The 26,847-nt window shown below is 48.7% G+C and overlaps 2 protein-coding genes and 1 non-coding gene across 3 annotated transcripts; 2 read left to right on the top strand and 1 right to left on the bottom strand.

Moving 5' to 3' along the window:
• Positions 1–5: 5 nt before the first annotated feature.
• On the bottom strand, positions 6–3,401 carry LOC135975952 (uncharacterized). Its single transcript, XM_065570101.1, has 3 exons — positions 3,105–3,401; positions 1,188–2,151; positions 6–627 (listed from the first exon to the last, which is right to left on the bottom strand). The coding sequence occupies exons 2-3, from the start codon at positions 1,726–1,728 to the stop codon at positions 125–127; spliced, it is 1,044 nt and encodes a 347-aa protein (XP_065426173.1). The 5' UTR covers positions 1,729–2,151; positions 3,105–3,401; the 3' UTR covers positions 6–124.
• LOC122172751 (zinc finger protein 558-like) lies at positions 3,297–26,538 on the top strand. Its single transcript, XM_065570160.1, has 5 exons — positions 3,297–3,490; positions 5,373–5,461; positions 6,009–6,135; positions 11,678–11,794; positions 26,157–26,538. Exons 1-5 carry the CDS (start codon positions 3,304–3,306, stop codon positions 26,171–26,173), a joined length of 537 nt encoding a protein of 178 aa, XP_065426232.1. The 5' UTR covers positions 3,297–3,303; the 3' UTR covers positions 26,174–26,538.
• Positions 25,993–26,065, top strand: TRNAK-UUU (transfer RNA lysine (anticodon UUU)). Its single transcript has one exon. It is a non-coding gene; the product is annotated as a tRNA-Lys (tRNA).
• Positions 26,539–26,847: the final 309 nt, after the last annotated feature.

Here is a 26,847-nt window from a genome sequence, read left to right as displayed (position 1 = left end):
CATTGTTTTTTCACATTCATGCATTCTTTATTAGTTCCTTACAGAGGTAGGGGGATAATTGCCAAGGTAGCCTGGGATGGGTGGGGGAGGAGGGATGGAAAAGGACACACTGCATTTTAAAACTTTAACTCTTATTGAAGGCCAGCCTTCTGATGCTTGGGCGATCATCTGGGGCGGAGTGACTGGGTGGACGGAGGCCCCCCCACCGTGTTCTTGGGCGTCTTGGTGAGGAGGCTATGGAACTTGGGGAGGAGGGCTGTTGGTTACACAGGGGCTGTAGCGGCGGTCTCTGCTCCTGCTGCCTTTCCTGCAACTCAACCATACGCTCGAGCATATCAGTTTGATGCTCCAGCAGACGGAGCATTGCCTCTTGCCGTCTGTCTGCAAGCTGACGCCACCTATCGTCTTCAGCCCGCCACTTGCTCTGTTCATCCCGCGATTCAGCCCGCCACCTCTCCTCTCGTTCATATTGGGCTTTTCTCATCTCCGACATTGACTGCCTCCACGCATTCTGCTGTGCTCTATCAGCGTGGGCGGACATCTGCAGCTCCGTGAACATATCGTCCCTCGTCCTACGTTTTCTCTTTCTAATGTTCACGAGCCTCTGCGAAGGAGAAACATTTGCAGCTGGTGGAGGAGAAGGGAGAGGTACACTCTTTCATTACAAGGTCGCATATTTCGGCTTGCAGGCAGCCATCGTAGGCCACAGTGTTTTGGCTTTTTTAACCTTCTTAACATGCGGGAAAGGTTGCAAACAGCAGCGCATTTCCCATATCAAGGATGAATTGGGTTGTCCATTTAAAATGGGGTTTCAATGTAAAAGGAGGGGGCTGCGGTTTCCCGGTTAACATGCGGCACAAACACAAGTAAACCACCCCCCCACACACACACACGATTCTCTGGGATGATCACTTCACCCCTCCCCCCACCGCGTGGTTAACAGCGGGGAACATTTCTGGTGAGAAGAGCAGGAACGGGCGCCTCTGAATGTCCCCTTAATAAAATCACCCCATTTCAACCAGGAGAGCTTTCTGGAGATGTCCCTGGAGGATTTCCGCTCCATCCCCATACACGTTAACAGACTTTTCCAGTAGATGTACTGGCTGCGATTGCCAGGGCAAAGTAATCATTAAACACGCTTGCTTTTTTTTTGTAATGTTTACAAATATTTTCAAAGTTACACTCACCAGAGGTCTCCCCTGTGCCCTGAGGGTCTTGGGTGAGTTCGGGGGTTACTGGTTCCAGGTCCAGGGTCACAAACATATCCTGGCTGTTGGGGAAACCGGTTTCTCCGCTTCCTTGCTGCTGTGAGCTACCTACAGTACCTCCATCCTCATCTTCCTCGTTCCCCGAACCGTCTTCCCTGTGTGTTTCTCCAGTGAGAGAGTCATAGCACACGGTTGGGGTAGTGGTGGCTGCACCCCCTAGGATCGCATGCAGCTCCGCGTAGTAGCGGCAAGTTTGCGGCTCTGCCCCGGACCTTCCGTTTGCTTCTCTGGCTTTGTGGTAAGCTTGCCGTAGCTCCTTAATTTTCACGCGGCACTGCTGTGTGTCCCTGTTATGGCCTCGGTCCTTCATGGCCTTGGAGATCTTTTCTAATACTTTTCCATTTCTTTTACTGCTACGGAGCTCAGCTATCACTGCTTCATCTCCCCATATGGCGAGCAGATCTCGTACCTCCCGTTCGGTCCATGCTGGAGCTCTTTTGCGATCCTGGGAGGACTCCATCACGGTTACCTGTGCTGATGAGCTCTGCGTGGTCACCTGTGCTCTCCACGCTGGGCAAACAGGAAATGAAATTCAAACCTTCGCGGATCTTTTCCTGTCTACCTGGTCAGTGCATCTGAGTTGAGAGTGCTGTCCAGAGCGGTCACAATGAAGCACTGTGGGATAGCTCCCGGAGGCCAATAACGTCGAATTCCGTCCACACTACCCCAATTCCGACCCGCAAAGGCCGGTTTTATCGCTAATCCCCTCGTCGGAGGTGGTGTAAAGAAACCGGTTTAAAGGACCCTTTAAATCGAAAGAAAGGGCTTCGTTGTGTGGACGTGTCCAGGCTTAATTCGGTTTAACGCTGCTAAAGTCGACCTAAACCCGTAGTGTAGACCAGGCCTCACATTCACATGGCCAGCAGAGCCCTGGATGATGTGGCTTTCACAGGGGAAAGAAGAGGGGCTGGAGTCAGAAAGTCACTGGCTGTGGGGTCTGGAAATGTGACTAGCAGGTGAAGGCGGGGGGGGGGGGGAAGCTGCTGGGTTGGGCGGGGGAGGGGAAGTAGCTGGACTGGAAAACCTGGGGCTGGGCCATCTCATTGGGGGACGCTTGCTCCTTCCTTCCCTTCCTGGGCCTTTCCATGCCCTGTTGCCAGCAGAGAGTGGCCCCCCAGTCCAGAGATATCCCGGTCTCAGGGCTCTCCCAGTCTTTGCCCATTCACCCATTCACCCTCTTCCCAGTTCAGAAATCACTCAGGGGAACGATTTCCCACCTGAACAAGGACAAACCACTGCAGGTAAAAATGGGGGAGAAACACCCCAAACCTGAGATTTGATCTGGCCAGTGGCGAAGTGGAGAGAAAATGAGGCACAATCGGGGGAGGAGAACAGGGAACTACTCAGGGATTTAAGGGAAGGGGGGGGGTCACCCTGGATGTTGCTCGTTGCTCTCTAGGGAGAAAGGGGGCAGGGCTGGAGGATGGGGGGTCCCCACGGGAGGGGGCAGCGGTAAATCCGAGGGGATCTCAGCCCCCCCCTTCCTCTCCCCGCTCCTTGGGGGTCACCTGCTCTTCTCCCCCGGCCATGTCCGGGCTGCACAGACATTTTCCATCCGCCCCTTTCCCAGGTCCCCCCTCCCGGCAGCCCCCGTCTAGCCCTACGCAGGGACCCCAGTGGGGCCGGGCCCCCCGATCTCCCCCGTGGGGCCCCAGGGCAGAGCCTGGCCGGGCCCGGGGGCGTTGGGCTCCTGCGGGGACAGCAGCTCCGAGCCCCCCGCGGGCGCTGCCCCCAGGGAGCAGATCCCGGCGCTGCGAGATGCCGGGTCCCCCCCACGGCCACTGGGGCAGAGTCACCGCCCGGCCCCGCCCCCGCCCCCGGGGCTCGCTCCGGTACCTGGAGGCCGCAGCGCCGCAGCGGGGCGGGCAGAGCCCGGGGCGGCCCCAGCGGGAGCAGGGCGCGGGCCGGGCACGGGGGGGTTAATGGGTCTCCCCGGCACAGACCCTCCTGCTCCGCCCGGCCCCGCAGCGCCAGGGAGCAGCAGTAGGTGAACGCTCCCTCTGCGCATGCGCATGCGCGACCCCCGCATCTGCGCATGCCTAGAGCCGGGAAACACAAAACTCTTCTCCCGCCCGGGAGAGGCTCCAACGACCCCGCACGAGCCGCGCGCGTTCGGAGCCCTGCTTGTCCTCCCCCCGCTCAACGTCACTTCCGCTCTCGGGAGAGGGAGGAATTACATCTCCCAGACTGCACCGGGGGTGCTTCCGCCCTCTCCCGCTCAGGTACACTGAAATTGCGCATGCTCCGTGTGAGTCCCCGTGGGGGCGGGAGAATAGAGCTGCTGCTGCTCCCCGGGTCTGTGCAGGGGGAGCCCGGCATTAACCCCTCCGTGCCCGGCCCGGCCCGGGGGGGCTTTCTCCAGCTGGGGCTGGGCAGGAAAGTGACTCTCCGCCCCGGGGAACCTGGGAGAAGCCTCGGAGCTGCCTCGGCCCCAGTGGAGCTGCAGCAGGATCTGTCCCCGGCACCGCTGGGACTGGGCCCGGCGGGGGGGGGTCCCCTGTGGAGTGGGGAGAAGCCGGAGTTGGCGGGGGGGGGAAGGTCAGTGGGACGCGGGGGGGGGGGGGGTTGAACTGTCTCTGTGCAGCAGGAAATCCCCGGGGGAGAACTGGCGTACTGGGGAAGGGGGGAGGGGAGTTAATTGGATCCTGTCCCTGTTTGTGCCACTTGCCTCTTACACCCGATACAAATTCTCTCTAGTTCTTCCCCTTTTCTCTCTCAGTATCTCACACGTGACTATAAAATCTGAGGAGATTCCCCCCTTTCCCCACAAATGATCACTTCTCGTCTCCCCCGACTTCCCCCGTTCTCTCCATAATTCTCAAATGTCAATTTAAAATCTTCTCCAATGAGGGGGATTTCCCCACCCATTTTATCTGCAGCGATTTGTCCTTGTCTAGGTGGGAAATTGTTGCCCTGAGTCACTCCCTAAAACATGGCTGCCCCTGGGTGGGGATGGAATGAGATGCCCGTTCTCTGCCAGGGCGGGGAAGGGAGGAGCACCTGTCCCCCACGGAGACTGCCCAGACCCCAGTTTCCTAATCCCACTTGTTGCCCCCTAATTACCAACACAGTTGCCCACAGCAATCACCTGCCCATCCCCGACAGCTGCCCCTTCCCTCACGCAGGGATCCTTCCAGCTCCCCCTCCTTCTCCCTTACCCTCTTAAATCAGCTCCTCAAAGGGCTCCCTGCTGCCCATGTGCATGGTGGGGAGGTGGCACGGGGGGAGACTATCACTTTCTGTTTATGTATCGGACAGTGGTATAAAATCCAGTCAAACAGTCCCCCTTTTCCAACTAGCAATATAAAATTCTCCTCTTATCAGGGAAAGTGCTGGGGATTGTCATGAAACTGACTGAACAAACAGCCCCCCGTCATTTCTCCTCTCATTAGTAATTGCCAGGAGAAAATTCAGCCATGGGAGAGCAAATAACCAAGGAATGGGACTTTCGCAGCCAGAGGGGCAGGGAGAGAGGACGGGGAAGGAGAGACTGAAAGGGGCAGTGATAGAAATGAGTGGAGGGAGAGAGATTTCCTGCTCTCTAATCCACCCTGACACATATATTGCAGCATAGGCATAGGCAGGGAGGGATAGCTCAGTGGTTTGAGCATTGAACCATCCAGGATTGTGGGTTCAATCCTTCAAGGGGCCAATTAGGGGAAAAAATTAGGGATTGGCCCTGTTTTGAGCAGAGGGTTGGACTAGGAGACCTCCTGAGGTCCCTCCAACCCTGATATTCTATGGGTCTATGATCCCTGGGCACAATCACTTTCCAGTGAACAAAATAAGGATCAGACAGAGGAAAAGCCAGTTTCTCACTCCATATTTCTGCTGCTGTGGGGTCAGTGTCCAAGAGAATCCCCCACAGGGAGTCCTTTGGTTCAGCTCTTTTCTAGCATTGTGTTCAGAGACTTTGTTATGGGATGGGGGGAGGGAAAAGGGAGTAGGGGCCAGGTCTACACTCTAATAAAGAGATCAAGCATTTTCCCAGCATGGCAGACTCTAGGATGTCTGTCTGCAGGGAAAGGGCCTGGAAGGATCGTGATGTGAAATGAACTAAAGCCTGTTCTGAAACCCCCACAATTACCCTTCTCACCCTCCCAGGCTGCAGAACGACATCCCTGTTTCGCTCCAGCTCATCCCATCCTCCCATGGGACAGGGGAGAAAAATGGCTGCAGTGGAGCAAGTTCAGGTAGGGATTATTGGGGGATTGCTGGTGGGTTCGTACTGGAGGGAAAAGGACACCAAATACACCAGAGATGGGAAGGTTTGCACAGTCTGATTTGGAGGTTGGAGTGGAGCAGGAAATTCACAGGGTGAGAGAGGGAGGAGGACAGGGTGTGGCAAACCTGCTGGGAGTTGTTTAATAAGTGGCCTAGATTCTAGGAACAGACCCATGAGGTTAGGAGGTGGAAATGCCCTCATTTCTGGAACAGAAAATAACCTACCTTCATGGAGCTAAAAAAGTGCAGCTTCTCACAATGAGGAGGGTGTTGGGCTTCCTTCCTGGACTCTGCTAGGGGCTCCATCTCCTGTATCAGTCTGTGGCTAGTAGGGGTGTGATGGATCTGCTGGGAGAGACAAGGGGCTCTCTCTTCATCCCCTTAACCTGGTGTTTCCAGGATGCTTTGAGCGGGTTGGGGGTGGGACTCTGTTGACTGCAATCTACCAGAGCTTCCATTTGGTTTGGAGTGTGAGTGAAGCAGCAGGTACTGAGTGTTGGGCTCTTGCTATTTCAGGGGCTGGTGACCTTTGAGGAGGTGTCTGTGTATTTCACCAGGGAAGAGTGGGCTCTGCTGGACCCCGCTCAGAGAGCTCTTTATAGGGACGTCATGCAGGAGAACTATGAGAACGTGACCTCGCTGGGTAAGGGTTCCTGTCCCCTCAGTTCTTGGAAGGGGAAATGAAGAGTTAAGGTTCATGCCACCTCCACAATACCACCTCTACTCTGTCCTCTTTCAGCATCACCCCAATATGCCAGTGACATACACACTGCCAGAGACGCTCCCCTGCTGCAGAACACTTTGGGAACAGAGCACAGGAGCAGTATCACACAGTGTCAAATATCTCCTGCTTGCTCAAGTAAAACTGGGGGCTTAGGTCCAGCCTAACGAACAGAAGCTTCCTACCCCTGACCTTCTCTCAAACACTGAGCCTACTCCACCCAAACCAGAATGTGCTTGGGGTGTGGCAAACAAGTTGCTAGAGTCAGAGCTGCTGGTCCAGGGTTAATTATCACACAGACACTCAGTGTGTCCTTGAATGCTGGCTGGGAGTATCCAGCAGCAGAACATTGAATCTCACCCAGGATTACAGATGACACAACTCCTCATTGATCTGGATTGCACCCCAGCATGTGAAAATGGCCTAGGTTCGTAATGAAACTTCTTGAGACATGGATAGTCTTGCTCCCCCATCACCATGTGAAATAGCCACAATCTCTGTTCACTGCAGACTCCTTGGATTTTTGAGTTCCTCGTTCCTGAAGTCACAAGACCCCGATTCTTATTTTTCACACTCTGCTTTTCCAGGCTAATTAGAGGCTGTTGCTCCTGAATTATAGCTTCTAATTTCCCAGTGTTCTCCACACCCAGGGATTTTCCTACTCCCTCCCATTACACTGGACTCACTCGATTCCCTAGTACATAAAACCAGGCATACTAGGTCCATCCAGCCCTTTATACTGTCTTCAGACCGTGGCCAATGCCAGTTGCTCCAGAGGGAATGAACACAACAGGTAATTATCAAATGATCCATCACCTGTCATGCTTTGCCAGCTTCTACCAAGAAGAGGCTACAGATATCTTCCCTGCCCATCCTGGCTAATGGCCATTGATGGACTATCCTCCATGAATTCATCATGTTCTTTTTTAGAACCCTGTTATACTCTTGGCCTTCACAACCTCCTCTGGCAAAGAGTTCCACAGGTTGACTGTGCGTTGTGTGAAGAAACACTTCCTTTTGTTTGTTTTATACGTGCTGCCTATACATTTTTTTTTGGTGATTCCTAGTCCTTTTGTTATGAGAAGGAATAAATAAATTCCTTATTTATTTTCTCCATGCCAGTCATGATTTTATAGACCTCTCCCCACTTCGTCTCTTTTCCAAGCTGAAAAGTCCCAGTCTTCTTAATCTCTCCTCATACAGAAGCTGTTCCATACACCTAATCATTTTTTTGCCCTTTTCTAAACCTTTTTCAATTCCATGATATTTTCTTTGAGATGGGGCGACCACATCTGCATTCAGTATTTGAGATATGGGCATACCATGGATTTATATAGAGGCAATATGGTATTTTCTGTCTTCTTATCTATCCCTTTCTTAATGATTCCCAACATTCTGTTCGCTTTTTGACTGCCGCTACACATTGAGTGGATGTTTTCTAAGAACTATCCACAGTGAGTCCAAGATCCCTCTCTTGAGTGGAACCAGCTAATTTAGACCCCGTCATTTTATATGTATAGTTGGGATTATGTTTTCCAATGGGCTGCACTATGTATTATCCTGACATCTAGTACTGCTGAGATCCTGCATTCAGTAATATCCCTGCCCTTCCTGTTCCCTTTCTCCACTGAACCCCACCAGCCCATGCTTACTGTTCCCAGCTTCCCCAGGACTCTCTCATTGTCTCTGGACCTCTGTCAGCAAGAAGCAGTGCCAGGGAGACTTGCCCTCTCTCTGGAGACTTCGATTTCTGGGACACGGTTTTAGTTTCTCGGTGTTTTAGGAACGTCTTTGAAACTGAGTGTCAGTGACATTAACCACAGTACAATCTGGACTGTTGAACAGCTGTGTCCCCTCAGTTCCCCAGGCTGGGGTGCCTTTTACACAGCTTTACTGTGAGAGCAGCCACTCCTGGGCAGTTAACACACAGTCTCCAGCATGTAACTCGCTCTCAGCTACACAGTATTGAGTGCTGCTAGTCAGCCACTCACGAATTACAGTACACCACAGGAGAACCCCAGAAAATTCTCTGGTCCCAGACTTCGCCCAGAAATGTTCATCTTGCACCATCCAGCACACTACTGAACAACGCAAGCTCATATGAAGTCTGTCATTTAATCAGTGGAAAATGCCATGCACCAGCCTTGTTATCCCAAATGGAGTTTCCAACACACTTTCATCCAAACACACTGGTTAGATAGAACAATAAAACAAGATTGTTAAAATCTGTTTTTTTTTTTGGTAGTTAAGTAATGAGGCATTCAAGTCAGAATTGTTTACAAAAGTAATGCAAGATAAAACACAAACTAATGTTTAACTTAACAAGCTAATGTTTCTCTCACCATATGCTGAGACAGGCTGGCTTTCCTTTCAGCCAGGACTCCCCCTAACCCACCCTTGCTACCCAAGTTCAGTTCTTCAGGAGTTGTCATGAGCAGAGGGAAAGGGGGGAAAGAGAGTCTCAAGCATTTTCCTCACCTCTTTTTATAACTCAGTCCTTTGTACTAGAAACAACTTCAGTTCTCAGCTGAGTCATGTGACAGGCTGTCTGTTGTAGATATAAGCTTCCAGTGGTCCCTATGAAGGAATGTAAATGTCTTCTTCACACCTTCCCGCTCCAGAGAATGGCTATTTGACCAGCTGTTTGCCTTGCTGTCTCTGAGGAACTGCTCTATGGGTGTTCCCCACAATTGTAACTTTTTCAGTAATATCATACAGTAAAATCTCATAACTTTACATACAGTGTTGCTACGCATTGTAACAGGAGGATAATATTCAGTAGATTGTGTTTTCAAATGATACCTCACAAGCTATACTATGTACAAAATTGGTCATAATTTTCTTGAAGGGTCTACATAGGGGTACAGACTGACACACTGTCTGTGTGTGTTCCCAGCAGATATGGGGGTATTTCAGTCCCTCATAAGCAGAGTGTTTTGCATCTTCAAGGACCTGGGGAGCTGGTCCTGAGAATTCACTGGTTTACAAAGTGTGACACTGTATGGAATTGAGGCACTTTATATTATTATTATTTTATTATTAATACCAATGAGATAAAATTACAATGAATCGTGCTAGATATGCCATGTAAAATGTTATGATTTTCCAAGTATGATAATTTTGTTTCTATGTTTGTATCACCTTTCTATTGTGAGTTATAGATATACTCTAAATATCTATATTTCTAGACTTGTGCAGTGTTTCCAGGTGACACCCCCAGACATATTGGTGTCAGCACTGCCTAGGCTGTTTGATGGCCCATTCAGGGTCATCAGCTGTACAATGAGCCCATGGAAAGGATCAAGGGCAGGGATGGGCTAACTTTTTGGCTCAAGGGCCACATTGGGGTTGCAAAACTGTATGGAGGGCCAGGTAGGGAAGGCTCCCAAAACTGCTTGGCCCCGCCCCCTCCAAATTCCTCCTGCCCTTCTCCTTGTCCCCTGACTGCCCACTCCCGAGACCAACCACCCTGACTGCCCTCCCAGGACCCCCCCCACACCCAGCCCCCCATGCTCCCTGTCCCCTGAATGCCCAGACCCCTATCCACCCACCCAGCCCCTGACAGACCCTCGGGACTCCCACGCCTATCCAACCACCCCGTCCCCTGACTGCTCCCTGGGACTCCCTGCCCCTTATCCAACCCCCCCAGCCTCTTACCATGCTGCTCAAAGCAGCATGTCTGGCAGCTGTGTGGCCCACGTGGAGCCAGACATGCTGCCCCACAGGAGCGCGCAGCGCCCCCCAGAGCACTACCTGCACAGTGGCATGGCTGCAGGGAAGGGGGAACAGCAAGAGGGGGAGCTAGCCTCCCCGGCTGGGAGCTCAGGGGCCAGTCAGGACCGTCCTGCGGGCCGGATGTGTCCTGCGGCTGTAGTTTGCCCTCCTGTGATCAAGGGGATACACCTATTGAGTCAGCAAGACATGCAGGGGTATGCCTGTGTACTGAGAACTCCAAGGCTTTTCCATGCCCTGTGCTGTGAAGCTTGTGTTTGGGACACAGGAAGTACAAGCCACATGGCAAAAGGAATATACAGGGCAGCTGCATCATCTCCATTTTGTCTTCAATCCCTCTTCCTATATCTGGAGCAACTTCTCTACAAACTGAAGCCTTGAACAAAGGACTGGATGACCCATCCAAACTGTGGATGGGTTCCAGATGGACTTTCAAGACAGCAACTCACCAATACCACTAAGAACCCGATATATAGATTTTGGAATGTATATGACTGCTTTCCCATTTAACAACTCCCTTTTTCTTTCTAGCTTTCCTTTATAATAAACCTTTAGTTTTGATGCTAAAGGTGTAACAATGCTGATTCTGGTGGGACCCAACTGAAAGTGCCAATTCAGGACAAATTGCTTCAAGCGGGGCGGTTACAGCCCAAGGCTGGGGGTTTTCCACCTCTAAAGCAAACCAAACCAGCCAAACAGAGAGGACTTCGGTTTTACCACACTGGCTAACCACAAGTCATGCAAGCAATTCCAGTTTCCCAGTATCACCACCAGTGCCACTCGCTATGGGGACAAATGGTTATGAAAACCAATACCCCAGTAAAAGGTTCTTCTGATCCCAAAGGACCAAGCCCCAGACAAAGGTCAATATACAAATCAGATCTTACCCACAAATCATGCTGTTGCCAATCCTTTAGAATCTGAAACCTAAAGGTTTATTCATTAAAGGAAAAAGAGCTAGAATTGTTTAAATTGAATAAATTCCATACAATAATGGCAAAGTTCTTGGTTCATCAAGCAGGCTAGGCAGAGCTGATACCAACTTGTGTGGGATGTCACCCAGAAGCATAGCATAATTTTGCAATACAGACCGTATATAGCCAATATTCATAACTTCAACTACAAAAACGATACACATATACAGATAGCATAATCATAACCAGCAAACCATAACCTTGTCCTACACACCTCAAATGCTAGCCTTTGTACAAATTTTGTTGCAAATCTATAACACTGGTTGCAACAGTGATTTACACGGTTACAGATTCTGTCAACAATGTCACAAAAGGATTAGCTGGCAGCAAGGTATTTTGGGTAAGGTCCAAACCTATAGTGGCCCAGTAATGTGGCTGACCCTTTGGGGTCAGAAGAACACTTTGTTTGTGAGAAGAGTTTTTAAATAACCTCTCACTGTATTGTACCTATGTGCTGATTGGGATTCAGAACTGGAATGCAATAAAGGGGGCTGTGTGATTTCTTTTTTCAGCTTCTCAATAGTAGTGTGGGGGATCAGAAGTAGTTTGTGACTGGTAGGTGAGTTTAACTTTAGTGTTAACCACCAATTTTGAGAGCATCAGCTCTCTCTTTTTTCAGCCTGACCTGACCTTGGCATTTTCAGTATGGACTGGCCCAGGCACACCAGGTCACACTAAACACTGAAGTTAAATTAATAGAATGTTTTTGATAAAGTCTTATTAAATCAACTGAATTCCTTTGTTTTCTTTCATCTAAGCAGCATTTCCAGTTTTAAAACCTGATGTGATCTCCCAGTTGGAACAAGGGGAAGAGTCATGGGTCCCAGACCTCCAGCGTTCAGAGGAAAGAGAGCTCCTGAGAGCTCCCTGCACAGGTGAGGAAACATTAAACCAACTCATAATCTATAAGTGCCTGAAGGAAACATCTGGGATGCCCTACAAAGCCCTTGGAAGATCTCTGTTCATTATTGTCCCTAGCAGGGGTCGGCTCCTCAGGATAAATATAGCTTATGACTTCCTGTAAATCCTAGCAGACACCAGGCAGTAGCTTCCTCTCTTCCCCCTGTGAATTTGGATGGGATGTGAAGGCCAAGTTGATCCCCTCCTCTCTCCTGTTTGGGGGAGTTCAGTTTCTGATCTTTATTTGACCTCTCTCCAGCACTTGTTTTATTTTGCTCTTCCCCTTTCCATATCTGGTTGAGGTTTCTATCTCTATCACAGCAGGTGATGCAGTGGTATGTGAGGAGCAAAATTCTCAGCAGGAAAATGTTGAGCAAGTGGATAAACTCAGAGAATTATCGCAAAGATCGGAAAGGAATGTGTCCAGGAGTCATGAGCTGGGAAAATCCTGTGAGATTCAGCACAGACCAGAAAGAGAACAAGGAAGCCAGCCAGGGGTGAAAGTGGGTAAATGTATTTCCTGTCCAGGAACTCAGAAGGGCCTTAAGGAAACCACAACACAGCAAGAAATCCTCAGGGGAAAGAGAAAAAATACATTCACCGAGTGTGGGAAAAACTTACGTGACTATTCAGCCCTTATTAGTCATCAGAGAATCCACACAGGGAAGCGGCTCTATGAATGCAGTGAGTGTGGGAAACACTTCAGTCACAGCTCACACCTTATTAGGCATCAGAGAATTCACACAGGGGAGAGGCCCTATGAATGCAGTGATTGTGGAAAAAGCTTCACTCAAAGATCAGGTCTTTTTCAACATCAGAGAATCCACACAGGGGAGAGACCCTATGAATGCAGTGAGTGTGGAAAAAGCTTCACTCAAAGATCAAGTCTCTTTCAACATCAGAGAATTCACACAGGGGAGAGGCTCTATGAATGCAGTGAGTGTGGAAAAAGCTTCACTCAAAGATCAAGTCTTTTTCAACATCAGAGAATTCACACAGGGGAGAGGCCCTATGAATGCAGTGAGTGTGGGAAAAACTTCAGTCACAGCTCACACCTTATTAGGCATCAGAGAATTCACACAGGGGAGAGGCTCTATGAATGCAGTGATTGTGGAAAAAGCTTCACTCAAAGATCAGGTCTTTTTCAACATCAGAGAATCCACACAGGGGAGAGACCCTATGAATGCTGTGAGTGTGGGAAAAACTTCAATCACAGCTCACATCTTATTAGGCATCAGAGAATCCACACAGGGGAGAGACCCTATGAATGCAGTGAGTGTGGGAAAAACTTCACTCAAAGATCAGATCTTTTTCAACATCAGAGAATGCACTGAGTGTGGGAATACCTTCTCTTGGCACTCAGACCATGTTAGGGATCAGAGAATCTGCAAGGGAGATCAAAACCATAAAAACCTCTAGGGTTACCATTATTTTTTTTTCTTTAATACTTTTCCTGATTCCCACATAGTAACTTTTAAAGCTGTTTGACTATTTGCAGCACCGTTATCCCTCAGTTTGTCCAGTTGATTGGCCCATTTTTGCCTTTTGCAGTTCTTCCTGTTTTGAGGTGGACAAATAGGTCTCTAATTCGAGTGTGCCCTTCCTATCGGGAACCAGGGAGCGTCATATTAATACCATTCCTCCTGTTTCAAAGTTATTGTTAGAATGTGACGTTATTAATATGAACTGGGACTGTATAGATCCGTGGTGTCCAATAGAAATTCGATGCTAGCCACACTTGTGGTTTTGAATTTTTATTAGCCACATTATAAAAAAGCCACAGGCATTAGCCACAATTCAATAGCCTATTAGCCTATGTAATCTATTCCCTGTAGCGTGAGGCGCTCTGGTACAAAATCTCACTGCAAAGGTTGGGGTGGTAGAATGTGTGTGAGAAAGAGTGTATAAGAGAATATTGGCCCAGTATCGACTTTAATTTTTTGTATTTCAAATAAAACCTATTTTGCTTAGCTTCAAAGTCAATTTCTATTAAACGGAAAACTACTCAAGGAGACAGTTGTATAACTTTTTACCCATTTAGACTGTAAGGGTCACTGACTTCCCCGCTTCCTTAATTTGCAACGGAAAGGCATGACATCTGTCATAGGATGTGTCCAGCAAGTAGGAAAGTTGCAGTCGTCAACCATCAATATTAAGGAAAAGGCTGATTACTCTGTTTCCTTTCATATCAAAAATCCAGCTAGAGGCTGGTCTACACTGAAAAGCTATGTTGACATAGCCACATCTCTCAGGGGTGTGAAAAATCTACTCCACTGAGAGAAGTAGTTAATGTGAGCCCCAGTGTAGACAGTGTTAGGTTGTCAGAAGAATACTTCCAGTGTTTGAAGTGTAGACATAGCCTTAGACAGATTGATCCCTATGCGATTTTGACCCCTCTCCCTGTATGTGAGAAAGCTACTAGTACAGAGGGCTGAGCCAGCTGTCCGATCGCCTGGTTCCTCAACTGTAGCTACAGCTCTTAGTGTCCATGAATGCAAAGACTGAGCGAAATGGAGAGTTCCAACCATTGTCATTTTAGTATCTTATTGTTCCTCTCCCTCTTTTTTGTGCTGGCCTTTCTATGATCTCAGGGTATGACTGTATAGTTCAGTGCATGTGTGACAAAAGCTCATTGGTGCCAATTCCCATTCTCTGAGGGCCAATCATGCTCTCGTGTAGCCTACTGGTTCATATGGGTAACTTTGAAGCAGGGCCAGATTCTATGTGTAGGGCAGAGAGAGTGCATGCCTTGGACTCAGATACAATCAGCCTTCTCCCCTGCATTGGGTGGGGGGGAACTGCAATCCCCTGCTGGAAAGTAATGGTGGTGGGGGGTGCTGTGAGTAGCTCAACACCTGACCCTGGGGGCAAAAGTGGGGTGGGAAGTTCCAGGTGTTTCTAGGATCTGCTATTTCCACCTGCCTGTAAAGTCCAGCTTTCCCCAGCATATTCATTGCGGTGCAATTGGGTCATTGTTTCCATGGCTGTACAGGAAAGAATTACTCCCAGTTTCCCTTCTGTCTGCAGCATGATTAGCCTCGGTCAGTGGTTAATGAGGTGGATCTAGTTGTAGATTGTTATTCATTCCCCACCTAGACAATTTAGACAGTCCATTTCCCATGCAGATCTCCAGCACCTCAGTGTTCCTGGTAGCAGAGGTTGGGTTTTCCCTGAGGCCCTGAGATTTTCAGAGTTCTTCTCCCTCAACCTGAAGTGAACTCAGCCTGTTTCCCCCATCCCACACATTCCATGAAATAACAACAACAGCATAAAGAAAGAGCGGAGGGAACATCTCACTGCCAGGGCTGGATGTGCCCAGGGTCCCCTGCTTGTCCATTGTCTCCATTGCAGAAGAGGAAGGTTCCATGGAATTTGACACCTGCTTAGCACAAGGGACAGAGAAAGATCTTGCTGTTCCTGTGTCTGTGCAAAGAAAATTATGCTTCATTTTAAAAGAGAGGTGAGAAATGGCCCCTTGGTGGGACAATATCCTCAGGATTAAGAGCAAAGACTCAGGCTGAGAACCAATTTAACTCCACTCATCTGGGGTTTAAAAAATTGTCTTCCTTGGAGAGATTGCAAACTTGTGACATTAATCCAGATTCTGGGGGTTTGGGCTGCTTTAACTCTTGGCAAAAACATGAACTGGATTCCAAGAAGGGAGAGAGGAGAAGCCTGAAGTTGCCTTTGGTCCAAGTCTGGTGTCTCCTGGATGGTGGGAAACATGCTTTGCAGCTGCCAGGGGATAGCGGGCAACTGCTGACATATCAGGGCTGAGATGTAGCATGGACTTTATCATACATGCTCCATCCTACTTCTCAGAGCCCACAGGAGAGAATCTAGAGAAGAGTAAGTCATTTCTCATCTACATTCTCAGGAGAAGCCAGTAGCTGTCCTTGAACAGACACCCAGGAGAGTAACCACGGTAATTCTGCAGAGACATCTGATTACCAGGAGATCCAGATAGAGAGAGTGCTGCGGGATCTGCAGTTTTTGCAGTGGTGAGAAGGGCCAGGCCAGTGGGGCTGTCTCCGGAGTCACAGGTGGCTTTGCCAGTGGGGAGGTTCTAGGTCACTTGTTGCAGGTAGGGTGGGGCATTAGGGATTACAGGGTGTGAGGTTGGTTAACATGGAACTGAAAAAAAAACCTTCCCCTTTGCTCCAGCTAAAGGCCCTACTTTTGGCCTGTCCCCATTTCATGAAAATCTCCATCTCTACCCTGGCTCTCAGGAACCCCGTCTCTCCCATGGGTATTTTCACGGTTTCTTCCTTTTATCATGGTCTCGTTCAAATATTTTCCCCATGGAAATGATCAAGTACATTTAAAATGAGAAAAACAATCAAACAACACATGTATCTCTTCACCAGACATAGTGTTGTGTCTGAATTTTTCTAATGAAAAGTCTAGGCAGGCAGAGTCACCCCTACGTTTACTTCACATCAGGCCCAGGACTTGCACCCAGCAGTTCTTGGGGAGTCCCTCAATTGGGGTATTCCAAGCACAGTTCTTCTGCCCTCGATTCACACAACAAGGATAACAACACTTTATTACTCCTGCCCCAATAACAAGGAGACTGGGAATCCAACACCAGTCAAAAGTGATCATTTCAGCAAGCAATCCCATCATGTTGAGCACCTAGACAGGGTGTGTGTGCCCATGCAAATGAATCAGCTCCAGAAGTCCTCTTCCACAGCTCATCACTAGATTATCTGGGGAGAGCTCATTCCGATCCCGCTTACATATTTAATATAGAAATTTCCAACATACTGTAAAATCCACATGCAGACACACACATGAAACCTTGCAAGAAAAGCTTCCTTAGGGGGTCTGAAGCACCTGCTGCTGGAGGGAAGGAGCAAGTTGTGGGTTGGCATTGAGGAGCAGTTTTCTTCAACACATATTGAACAAATCAAACATTTCTAGAGCCTTAGAGCAGAAATTAGGCATGTTCCCACTGTGGCCATTTGTACAAACAGCTGTGCAAATCATTTGTTGTTTTGCTTGCTATCTAACCAAACCAATAAAACAATAATAATAATAATAATAATTAATTAATAATTCAGGTAGACTCCAGATTAATTTTTTTCAGTTTTCTTGTTGAAACAAAACAAAAAAAATCATTTTTGGTCAAACCAAAATATTTCCGTACATAAAATACTCATCCAGAAAACATTTCACCCAGGTTTATAGACAAGTCTTCGGAATTAACCATCTGGAGAGAAGGATGGTTAGCCTCTTAATTGTGGGTTAGTGGCACCTCTATTTCTAACCCTCCATCCAAAAGCCCCCAGAGATGTGTTTGTTTCCCATTGCATAGAAAGCAAAAATTAATTACATTGAAACCTAAACCTGTGATTCACAATACAACATTGTAATTGTAAATAAAGGAGAAAATTGCTCCTGAGTTCAAAAGAAGGAAGATTTTCTCATCAGCTTCTAGCAAATGCTCAAAGTTCTGATAGTTCTGGGAACTTCCAGGGATATCGGCCAGAATTTTCACAAGATCTGGCACTGGCACCCACCTCTAGAGCCAGATTTTCAAAAGGTCTCAACACATGGAGTGCTGAGCTACTTTGAAAAAAAGCTGGCACACATTGTGGGTTCTTGACTATATGGTTCACAGTGCAGGAGTTTGAGGTTCACCATTACTTTCTCATAAAGCTGAATGTCTGGATTCTACTTCAGTCCTGGTGTACATCTTTTCTTCACATAATAAGTCAGCGGTGAGACTACAACACCTCACTCAAGGGTCTCCAGGAAACCTGTAAATTTCACTGAGGGTAATTGTGTATAAAAGTGAACTATGCTGAAGAAGGGCCCTAGAATTTGAAAGAAATATGGCATGTTGGCCTCCCCGAACAGCTCATAATACTAGAGAAAACATGGAGTGTTAAAAGCACTCTTTTGTGGTGTATGAGTGATCTAAGGCACCAGACATAGAACTTTATTATCTCCTCACTTGGGTGTTCTGGTCTCTGGATGGAGGTTTGGGTTCAAAGCCCACATCTAAAAAGTGAAATTCTTTCAACCCCCAGCAGAGTGTGTGTAGATGTGGGATCGTTTCAACTCAAGAACTAGCACTAAAAGATAATAAACTTACCACTGAAGTGAAAAATGCAACGAGGTGGTGGATTCTGGGATTTGCAGAAACAGGCTGGGAAAAATCAGCCAAATAAACATGACTGCACAAACTTCCCATTTGCGATATTTATTGCCAGATTACTATTGCATTAATAGCCAAAGTCACTTAAAAACTAGCCCAAAAGTAGCCCAGTCTGGTAATTGAACCAAAGATGTTTTATTAACCCATTGATCTATACCTTTGAAAAGCATCACTATCTAGAGTATCATTAGATGGTGGATGTTAGCAGCTTTGCCATTTTCTTTTTGCAACAGGCACCTGCCAACCTCCAGTATTGTTTTCAGTCACATACCAATGAAACATACTTACCAAACTAGTCCATTCCTCCCCATATTCAATCTATGACTGGAATGTTAGAATGAGGCAGAGTACTGTAAAAGTATCACAATAAGAATCAATTGAAAACTTGCGTAATCAAAGCTGAGATGGAGACACAGCCTATTGTACAGCTGGTGAGGTCACAGGGACACACTCCCGCTAGTGCTGGCTCTGAAATAACAGCAGAAGCAGATCAAAGAGAATGAGCCCATTTAGGAGCTATGGGCAGCTGCCTTCTCAGTGCATCACTCACCTGGGAGGTGTTACACAAAACACAGCACTTCCCCTTTGGAAGAGACACCCGCCCCCGCCCCAGGTCAAACCATGATCTCTCTGGCTAGTCCACGGTGATTCCTAAAGATTCATTTGGGGAGCAGGAGTCATCCCAATGGAAATCTCTTCACTTCTTTCTCGGTACCATCTCCTTAGCCCTGGCTTTGGGTGCTTTGGATGCGGCTTTAGCCTTTTTCTCTCCCTTCTTGATTTTAGGTGGGATCTTGGCCATCGTCTGGGTCTTGGCATCTTAGACCTTTTGAGGGCTTTTCCCTGCGTTTTTTGGTACTGCTGCAGACACCACCTTCTAGCGACTATTCCTGGACACGGGATGGTGGCATTTCCGGGGATCCTGGCAGCTCTAGCCAGCTTCTAGGTGGCTATTTTCCTTCTCAAAGCCACTGGCTTCTTCTCAGACCTTGTCCTGGGGGCCCAGATGTTGCCTGAATGTGAAGGAGCCAAGATGCTGGTGACCTTTCCCTCACCAAGATGTCTTTGCTCATCAGATTCCTGAACACCAACTGGATGTGGTTCTTTTTCTTCTGCACAGCATAGCCCCTGGAGAACAGGGATCTGCAAATGTGCATTCATGGTATACCTTTGTTTAATTGATGAAAACATAAACTAGACACTTAGAGGATTGGAACTGATTTCAGCTGATGGACAGGTTAGCTAGGTTTTTATGCATTTACACAGGAAAATGTTGAGTGTTTAAATTCATTCCAAGTATCCCCATCTAGTGGAACTCATGAGCATACTGGAAATGGGTATGAAAATGTTTTCATTTAAGAAAAAGGCTTCTAAGGGGGTACTTGGATTTGAAGCAAGGACCACTTGACCCGCAGTTGAATGTTCTATCACTGTGCTATATCCCCATGACAATATTATGTTGCAGTCAGTGATCTTAAGGACCTTGAAGGACAGACCCTGCTTCAGAGAACTCCTGTTCCATTCCCAGACCATGGGTGGTTTTGAAAATGGGGTTTGATTAAACTTTATATATGCAGGTAAACAGCACAGCTTGCATACCCACAGTCATGGTTTCTCCCTCTGATGTATTTACTACCTCTGAGGGAGGTGGATTAACTACACAGATGGGACAGCTTTCTCCCATCAGTATAGAGCTTCTTCATTAACATACTGCAGCAGCATCAGTGCAGCTGTGCCACTGCAGCATTTTGAATGTAGACTTGCATAAGAGTAAGACCAGAAGTCCACACTGGCTCCATTTTGCACCTTGGATGGTAAGACACCACATTGACTGCTGTGCAGTTCTGTAAGTGTGTCCATGGCTGAACAGCAAGAATTTCTGCCCATTTCCCTTCTGGCTGCAGCATGATTAGAGTGTGTTTGTGGTTAATGATGATGCTGTAGATTGTTCCTTCCCTGCCTGGAAAATTCAGACAGTCCCTTTTCCCAACGTATCTTCAGCACCTCTGTGATTCCAATAGCAGGTTTTCTCTGGGACACTGAGATTTTTGGGGAACTTGATGGCACCTTTCTTTCCTCACACTGAAGTAAACTCAATTTTTTATTCTATCCTTGATGATTCATGGAATAACAACATCAGCATGAAGAAAGAGGAGAGTGAATATCTCACTGTCAGGGGTGAAAGTGGCCACGTCTCCTCTGTCTGACAATTGCCCTTGCAGGAGACAAGGTTTCAATTGAATTGAGTGCCCTGGCTCAGAAAATAGGGACAGAGAGATTTTGCTGTTTACGGATCTGTGCAAAGGAAATTGTGTCTGTGTGAAAATGAGGAAGGAAATAAAACGCCCACATGGTGGCGCCTAAGGCATAAGGGAACCCTATAGGATTGGAGTAGGATAAGTTCTCAAGCAACATGTTTCTTACTTTGCCCATCTGTCAATTTTGATTATTATCGATGGAAATATTTTGTCATTGTGTTGTGTGTTTTCAGAGAAATTGACATTCACCAACAAATATGTAATTCTTCCAAAGCTGCAATTGGCGAGCTTAGAAGGACCCCTTTGCTCTCCCTAGACCCCATGCCAGGCCTGTGCTCTCCACCTCCCACACTGCTGGGATCCTTCCTTGATCTCCCCCCAGGCCTCTGGGATCTCCCCCTACAACACTGTCCATCTCCCCTGCTGACAGGATCTCTCCCAGTTCCTTTCACGGCCTGCCTCCCCTCTGAGCAAAAGCTCTGCACTGTTCCCACACTGGGAGTTGAACCCAGACTACTTGGGTGAAAACCAGGAATCCTGGCCACTAGACCCCATGGGACAGGTACTAGTGGGCCCCTCCAAGCCAATCCCTTATGAGAGCAGCAGAGCCACCCAGCAGGGACTGGCACAGGGCTGCATTAACCTTTGAGGAACTAAAATTTTCCTTCTATCCATTCCCAGTGCCTGTGATCAGAAAACAGAGATAGGGGCTCCCAGGTGCTGCACAGACCATGATTGAGATCGGGACCCTCTATTGTGCTAGGTGCTGTACAAACCCTGGGACACCCATGGGGTTCCCCTCAATTTCCCTGAGCCTCTGCTGCCCAACTTCTTCTGACTCAGGCTGAATTCCCTCTCAGCCTGGGACCAATCTCCCCAATTCAAAGTCTTTCTCTTCTGGACAATATTCCAGGTGTTGACATGGGGGAGGTGAGAGACCAGGTGAGAGACCAACCTTCATTTATATTTTCTCTCCAGATGCTAGAAAGACACTTGCTGTGACAGGGGGTTATGTAGCCCCCACTGTGTACTGTGCCCTCGCTGAGAAGTCTCTGGGAGGGTGGATTCTTCTTGATGGGCCACCAACATGTCTCATAGGTCTCGATGTCAGCTGCTCCTTTGTTGATACTTTGGGCCTTTCTCATTCACCCCATATTTCAGTAATGAACAGATAGCAATACTTTGTAACATCACATACAATGATAGTACATACAATCCAACAGGAGAGTAATATGCAATGGACCAAGACTTTTTAAGCAATACCTAACAAATCATGCTTTGTACAAAGCATATCATAATCACAGCACAGCTGTGAATATGGGGGTCCATATCCCCCCCCCCATGTTCCTTGATGCCCCCCCGGGATCCCTGCCTCATCCACCCCCCTTCCCTGTTCCCTTACTGCCCCCGCCACCCCATCCAACTCCTCCTCTCATTCCTGATGGCCCCTGGGGACCCCTGCCCCATCCAACCACCCCTCCTCTCTGTCCCCTGACTGCCCCTGGAACCTCTGCCCCGATTGCCTCCCACCGCCCCATCCAACCCCTGCTCCTTCCTGACTGCCCCTCTGGGACCCTTGCCTCCATTCAATCCCCCTGTTCCCTGCCCTCTGACCGCCCCAACCCCATCCACCCCCCTGAACTCCCCTGCCCTCTATCCAACACCCTCTCTCTGTTCCCTGCCCCCTTACCGCGCTGCCTAGAGGTGGCTGGTGGGGCTATAGCCGTGCCACTGGAACCGGGCCAGGCTTGCATCTCAGCCCTCCCAGGCTTCCCATGCGAACAGCTGATTCGCGGGAAGCAGGGGGGAGGAGAAGTGATGCGGAGCATTCAGGGGAGGAGGCGGAGCAGAGGTGAGCTGGGGCCAGGGACGGGGAGCTGCCAGAGCTTTACCGGTTGTTAAATTTGAAAGCCCTTTTAGAACCAGTGTTCCTGCGAACAACTGGTTCTAAAAGGGCTTCTAAATTTAACAACTGGTTCCTGTGAACCACTGTGAACCGGCTCCAGCTCACCACTGGCTACGACCACAATGCAGTGTACTAACCACTATACAATCATGACTGCTAGCAGGAAAAGAGTGCCTTAGAAACCCTTTCTCACATCAGCTGTGGCTTTCTGTGCATAGAGAGTCAGACAGCTCGATGTCAGCAGGTCTTGCAGGAAATGATTTGGAATTTGGACATGTTGTCTTGGAGCATCAAGTAGAGCACTTGCTGAGCATGTCTAAAGGCAGGTGCCATGGCTAAGGTGTCTCTCTAGTAAACAGGAGATCCTGGGTTCAACTCCCAGTGGTGCCTTAGTCTATGTTGTTTGTCTCCTCTACGCATCATTTCCAATGTCTTTCTTGGAAACGGAAGAGACCTGTGTCGGCAATCCAAATAATTGCTTGTTAAAGAGAAGGCTTCTTTGCAGAGGAGAATTAGAAAGAACCAAATCACCAGCCTGGAGTTAATGAAAAGGGTATTGTGTTGGGAAGGAGGTTGTCTTGGCAGTAATTGCTGTGATATGAGAGCCTGTGTCTTTTTTCTTTTTTTCTTTGTTGTTAATTAAAATATCGGATCCAGTAGAAAATACCGTTATACAAAGCAACATGAAATCACAGACAGAAGTGCCAATAAAAATACAAAAAAAAAAAAATAGGAATTGCTAGTAATGCACACTTACTGGGCCAATCCTGTGTACTGAGTACCTGTTAAGGGCCCTGTGTGCTTAAGAGAAACCTGGAGGAACTCATACAGTCCCTGAACCCGAAACTTAACTGTTGCCAGTTGAAAACCCCTTCTTACCTAGCAACAAAGACCAGCAAGAGGAAATCAAGGCCCAACCTGGTCCCAGAGCCCAGCTCACGCCTGCCTCCACTCTGCTCCTGACTCACCTTTTTCCCACCACGGCCAACTCAAGGGGCTCAAGGGACAGCCCTGTCATATGCCTGCGGGTGCACAGGGATTTTGTTGTCCAGCCAACCATTCACCAACAGGCAGACTGAGGCCTGTTAGTACAGCACTTGCAGCCATCTGATAAAGTCCCCAGGGAACTCCATAGTGTTTGAACACTCACCAGAAATAGTTTAGGTTGACTCAGTCAAAAGCCTTGGATTGATCCAGAGCCAACAAGTAACACTTCCCACTGCTTCTGGCATGTACATTCGCAGACCTCCCACACGCTGCATAAGGAGTCTGTGACTGTCTGTTCTCACACTGCATTGGATGGGCTACAATGCACCAGTCGGTCTGCTACCTCTCCCAGCCTCCTCTAGAGTATATGGGCCAAGATCTTGTAGTCGGTATTAATCAGAGCAATGGGCTTCCACTTTTGGATGTCAGGCAGGTCTCCCATCTTGGCCAGCAGTACCAGGATAGCATTATATTGTGATGGACCCAGTGTCTAGTGGTGCAGGGAGCTGTTGAAGACGTTCATCAACGCTGGTGTCAGAGGCTCCAGCAGTTCCCAGTAGAGCTCTGGGGGAAGGCCGTCCAGGCCAGGAGATATGCCGGTCCTCAAGGACAAAATTGCTTCCCTCACCTCACATTCCTACATGGGCTCCAGGAAACTCGCCCGGTCGTCTCCTGACAGCAGCTGTCAGCAGTCCCCAGATAAGGAGAGAAACTGCTCCTGCACCTGCTGAGCAATATCCCGGCCCTGGACCAGCTCCCCATTATAGGCCTCCATGATGGCCAGCATTCTACTGTGGGCCTGCACTACCGGATCCGCGGGTCCCGCCCTGAGTCCCTGCATCCTCCTGCTTTGTCTCTGTTCTCTGCAGGCTGCAAAAATGTCCATGGAGGCCGCCCCTCCCTTCACTCAGTGGTCCCACTCAAATCGGGCCCACTGCAGCCTTATCTCCTGGAACTTGCCCAGCTGTCGCTTGATACAGTCATACAGTCACACATTGACTACCTCACCTGTCTGGATGGTCTTGTAGAAATCCCACAGGCAATGCTGCAGGACTTGGCACCGTTGGTATTCTTTAATGTTGAGGTGTTTGCTGGGCTGCCGGAACAAAGGCACCAACTCTTCCTTCACCAACTCCCACCAATCCCCCTGTTTGACATAGAACCCTCTGATGCTTTCCCGTTCTGCCAACACCGCCAGGCCTCACCACCCTCCCACTTTGTCTTGCAAGCTGTGGGTGTTCAGCTTCCAATATCCTCTGCTATGGGCCAGGGAATTGCCCGTGTTGAGACACATGGTGAGTGCTGCATGATTGGAACAGTCCAGCGGTGCTACCCTGCACTGGGCTGTCGACATGCTCTTTCACAAAAAGCCACTCAATGCGACTCCTGGCCTGTCCCTGCAGAAAGGTGTACCCCATTTGCGGATGGTGTGAGTTTGGATCAGAGGAATAGGAGGCTACTGCCCGCCTGCTGCTGGTTCCACTGCGGAGAAACACATCCTCTAAACCGACCTTGCTACAGACCTGCGCCAGGTAGTGCTCATCATAAGAGTTTCCTCTGATAGTCGGGAAAACAGGACCAGCAGTCCTCAGGCTGGCTGACACAATTAAACCCCCCCCCCCCAAAAAAAAACACCAAACACCATGAGGTCCAGAGGAAGGGAGCCAGTTCCTTCCAGAGATCTTTCCTTTCACACCTTAACTGGGACCATACACACTTATATAGCGATAAACAGTGCTACGGAGCACAAAGTCCACCAATAATGCCCTCACTGATTTCAACTGAAACAGTGGCCACCCTCACAGCAGTGTCGGCCACAGCAGTGAGACCCCCCTTCGGCTCGGTCCTTATGGAGGACAAAGTACCACAGGGTGAGACAGGACAATTTTAGAGAGGTTCCTCTGAAGGTGAGCAACTCTTCCCAGACCTTTCTGACAAAAGCCTTAAAGTATTTGCAAATGGCATGGGTGCCCTTTAAGTACCGAGATGTGGGGGATGGGCACAGTGGGGTTTGAAGCCTTTTATGCTCTACTCTTGTGTTTTTCAATTTTCAGCAGGTGGCTGAGCCGGAGGGCAGGTCAAGCCCTAGGGGAATGGAAGGGCAACCACAAACAATGCAACTGACTCTGGCTCACAGGATACACTGCGCCTAATCAATGCCAGAGCTTTGTATCCCCTTTGGCAGAGCTGCCATGAGGAGCGTCTTCAGCGACGAAGGCAGTTCCCTGCAATAGTGGCTAACTGGGTTTCTGTGGCCGTTAAACGGCTGGCCATGGTGCAAAAACACCGTGAGTCAGCAGCAGAATGGACGCAGGCATGGGCTGGGACCTGGATGGGCCTTGACTCCGTCATGCTGGTCACTGATTGAGGGCAGGGAAAGGGTCTTACTGCAGCAAGTGGGAGCAGTTGTATTTCATGTTCGGGCATTGGTATCAGTTCCTCTAGGTTTCTCGTAAGCACATAGGGACATTAGCAGGTGCTCTCAATGAAGGATTGGCCCAGATACCATAATGTGATGGGGATTGAATTTTCCTTTTTTTTTTTAATGTATTTTTTTTGTATTTCCAATGGCATTTCTGTCTGTGATTTCGTTTTGCTTTATATAACCATGTTTTCTCCTGGATCTGATATTTAACTGAAAGAAATCTCAGGCATTGGCACCCTGACAGCAGGATTGTCTGGCTATGTAAACTCCCACTTCAGGCCCTACGCTACCATCACTCAGGGTACTGGATGGAGGAGCAGGCTGGGGTTAGGGCTGATGAGACCGTGAGAGTAGCAACTTTTCTCTATTGTTTCCCGCCTTCTTTTTCTATACTAGTTTCTCTTCTGCACCAAACTTGTTCTTTTCATATGTGAGCCTGGCTAGCTCAGTTGGTAGAGCATCATACTTTTAATCTGAGGGCCCAGGGTTCAAGTCCCTGGTCAGGTGAAGAAGGGATCCTTTCCTCTCCTCTTCTGTGTTTTCCCTCAAGAGGCATCTCTTCAGTACCCTCCTTGACATTACCTTTTTTTCTTTTCAGGACTTGGGATTTCCTAGGAAGGGCCATTTACTGCCAGGGACCAAAGGGGAAACTTCTTCACAGTCTGGAGGAAGAAAGGCCTCTGGGTCTACAGCAAACCACTGGATGCTGACTTGTTGAGTAAATACAGGGCTGGCCAGAGAGGCCATAGAGGCCTTGAGCAAGGAAGGGAAAAATTGTCCAGCCAGGCTCTTCCACACCTGCCTGCCCTATGGGGTAAGGGCCATCCCTCAGGGCTTTGAAACCTGCAATCTAAATTCAAGTCTCAGTGGGACCTTGGGGTCCTTTAGTTGCCAGCTAACCCTACTGGGATTTCCAAAGTTTCATCTTGCTCTCTCAAATGACTTGGGAGCCTGTCTTTTGCCTGCTAGTTGTTGTGACTTGAGCACAAGAGTGGACGTTTGATCCAGAAGGCTGGCCGTGCCTGGAGTCCTGTAGATGGGGATGTGAGCTGCATTTCCTCTCAGTCCTGAAGCTGGGCTGCAGCCTGGCCCAGGAGCCAGCCCTATTGGTTGACCTACTGGCCCAAAGTCACTTGGGTGGTGTTGGTGTTCCCCAGGAATGCTGAAGGGCGGGCCTAAGGGAGGGGGGATTAATACTGCTCCCTATAAGTCAAGGTGGAAGAGGAGGGCTGCAAGAGTGGGCAGGTTGAGGAGCTGGGCCTTCTTGCATTCGGTGGGGGACGAGGTGG

Source organism: Chrysemys picta, chromosome 16 (genome assembly GCF_011386835.1).
Source record: "Chrysemys picta bellii isolate R12L10 chromosome 16, ASM1138683v2, whole genome shotgun sequence".
Lineage (NCBI taxonomy): Eukaryota > Metazoa > Chordata > Testudines > Emydidae > Chrysemys > Chrysemys picta.
The sequence above is the reverse complement of the archived record's forward strand: the minus strand, read 5'-3'. Positions and strand labels throughout refer to the sequence as shown.

Coding starts and splice junctions, on each gene's coding strand:
- LOC122172751 (XM_065570160.1), top strand. CDS start 3,304: ATGCCTAGAGCCGGGAAACACAAAACTCTTCTCCCGCCCGGGAGAGGC. Junction 3,491..5,372: donor TTCCGCCCTCTCCCGCTCAG/GTACACTGAAAT, acceptor TCACCCTCCCAG/GCTGCAGAACGACATCCCTG. Junction 5,462..6,008: donor CTGCAGTGGAGCAAGTTCAG/GTAGGGATTATT, acceptor TTGCTATTTCAG/GGGCTGGTGACCTTTGAGGA.
- LOC135975952 (XM_065570101.1), bottom strand. CDS start 1,728: ATGGAGTCCTCCCAGGATCGCAAAAGAGCTCCAGCATGGACCGAACGG. Junction 628..1,187: donor GGGCACAGGGGAGACCTCTG/GTGAGTGTAACT, acceptor CTCCTCCACCAG/CTGCAAATGTTTCTCCTTCG.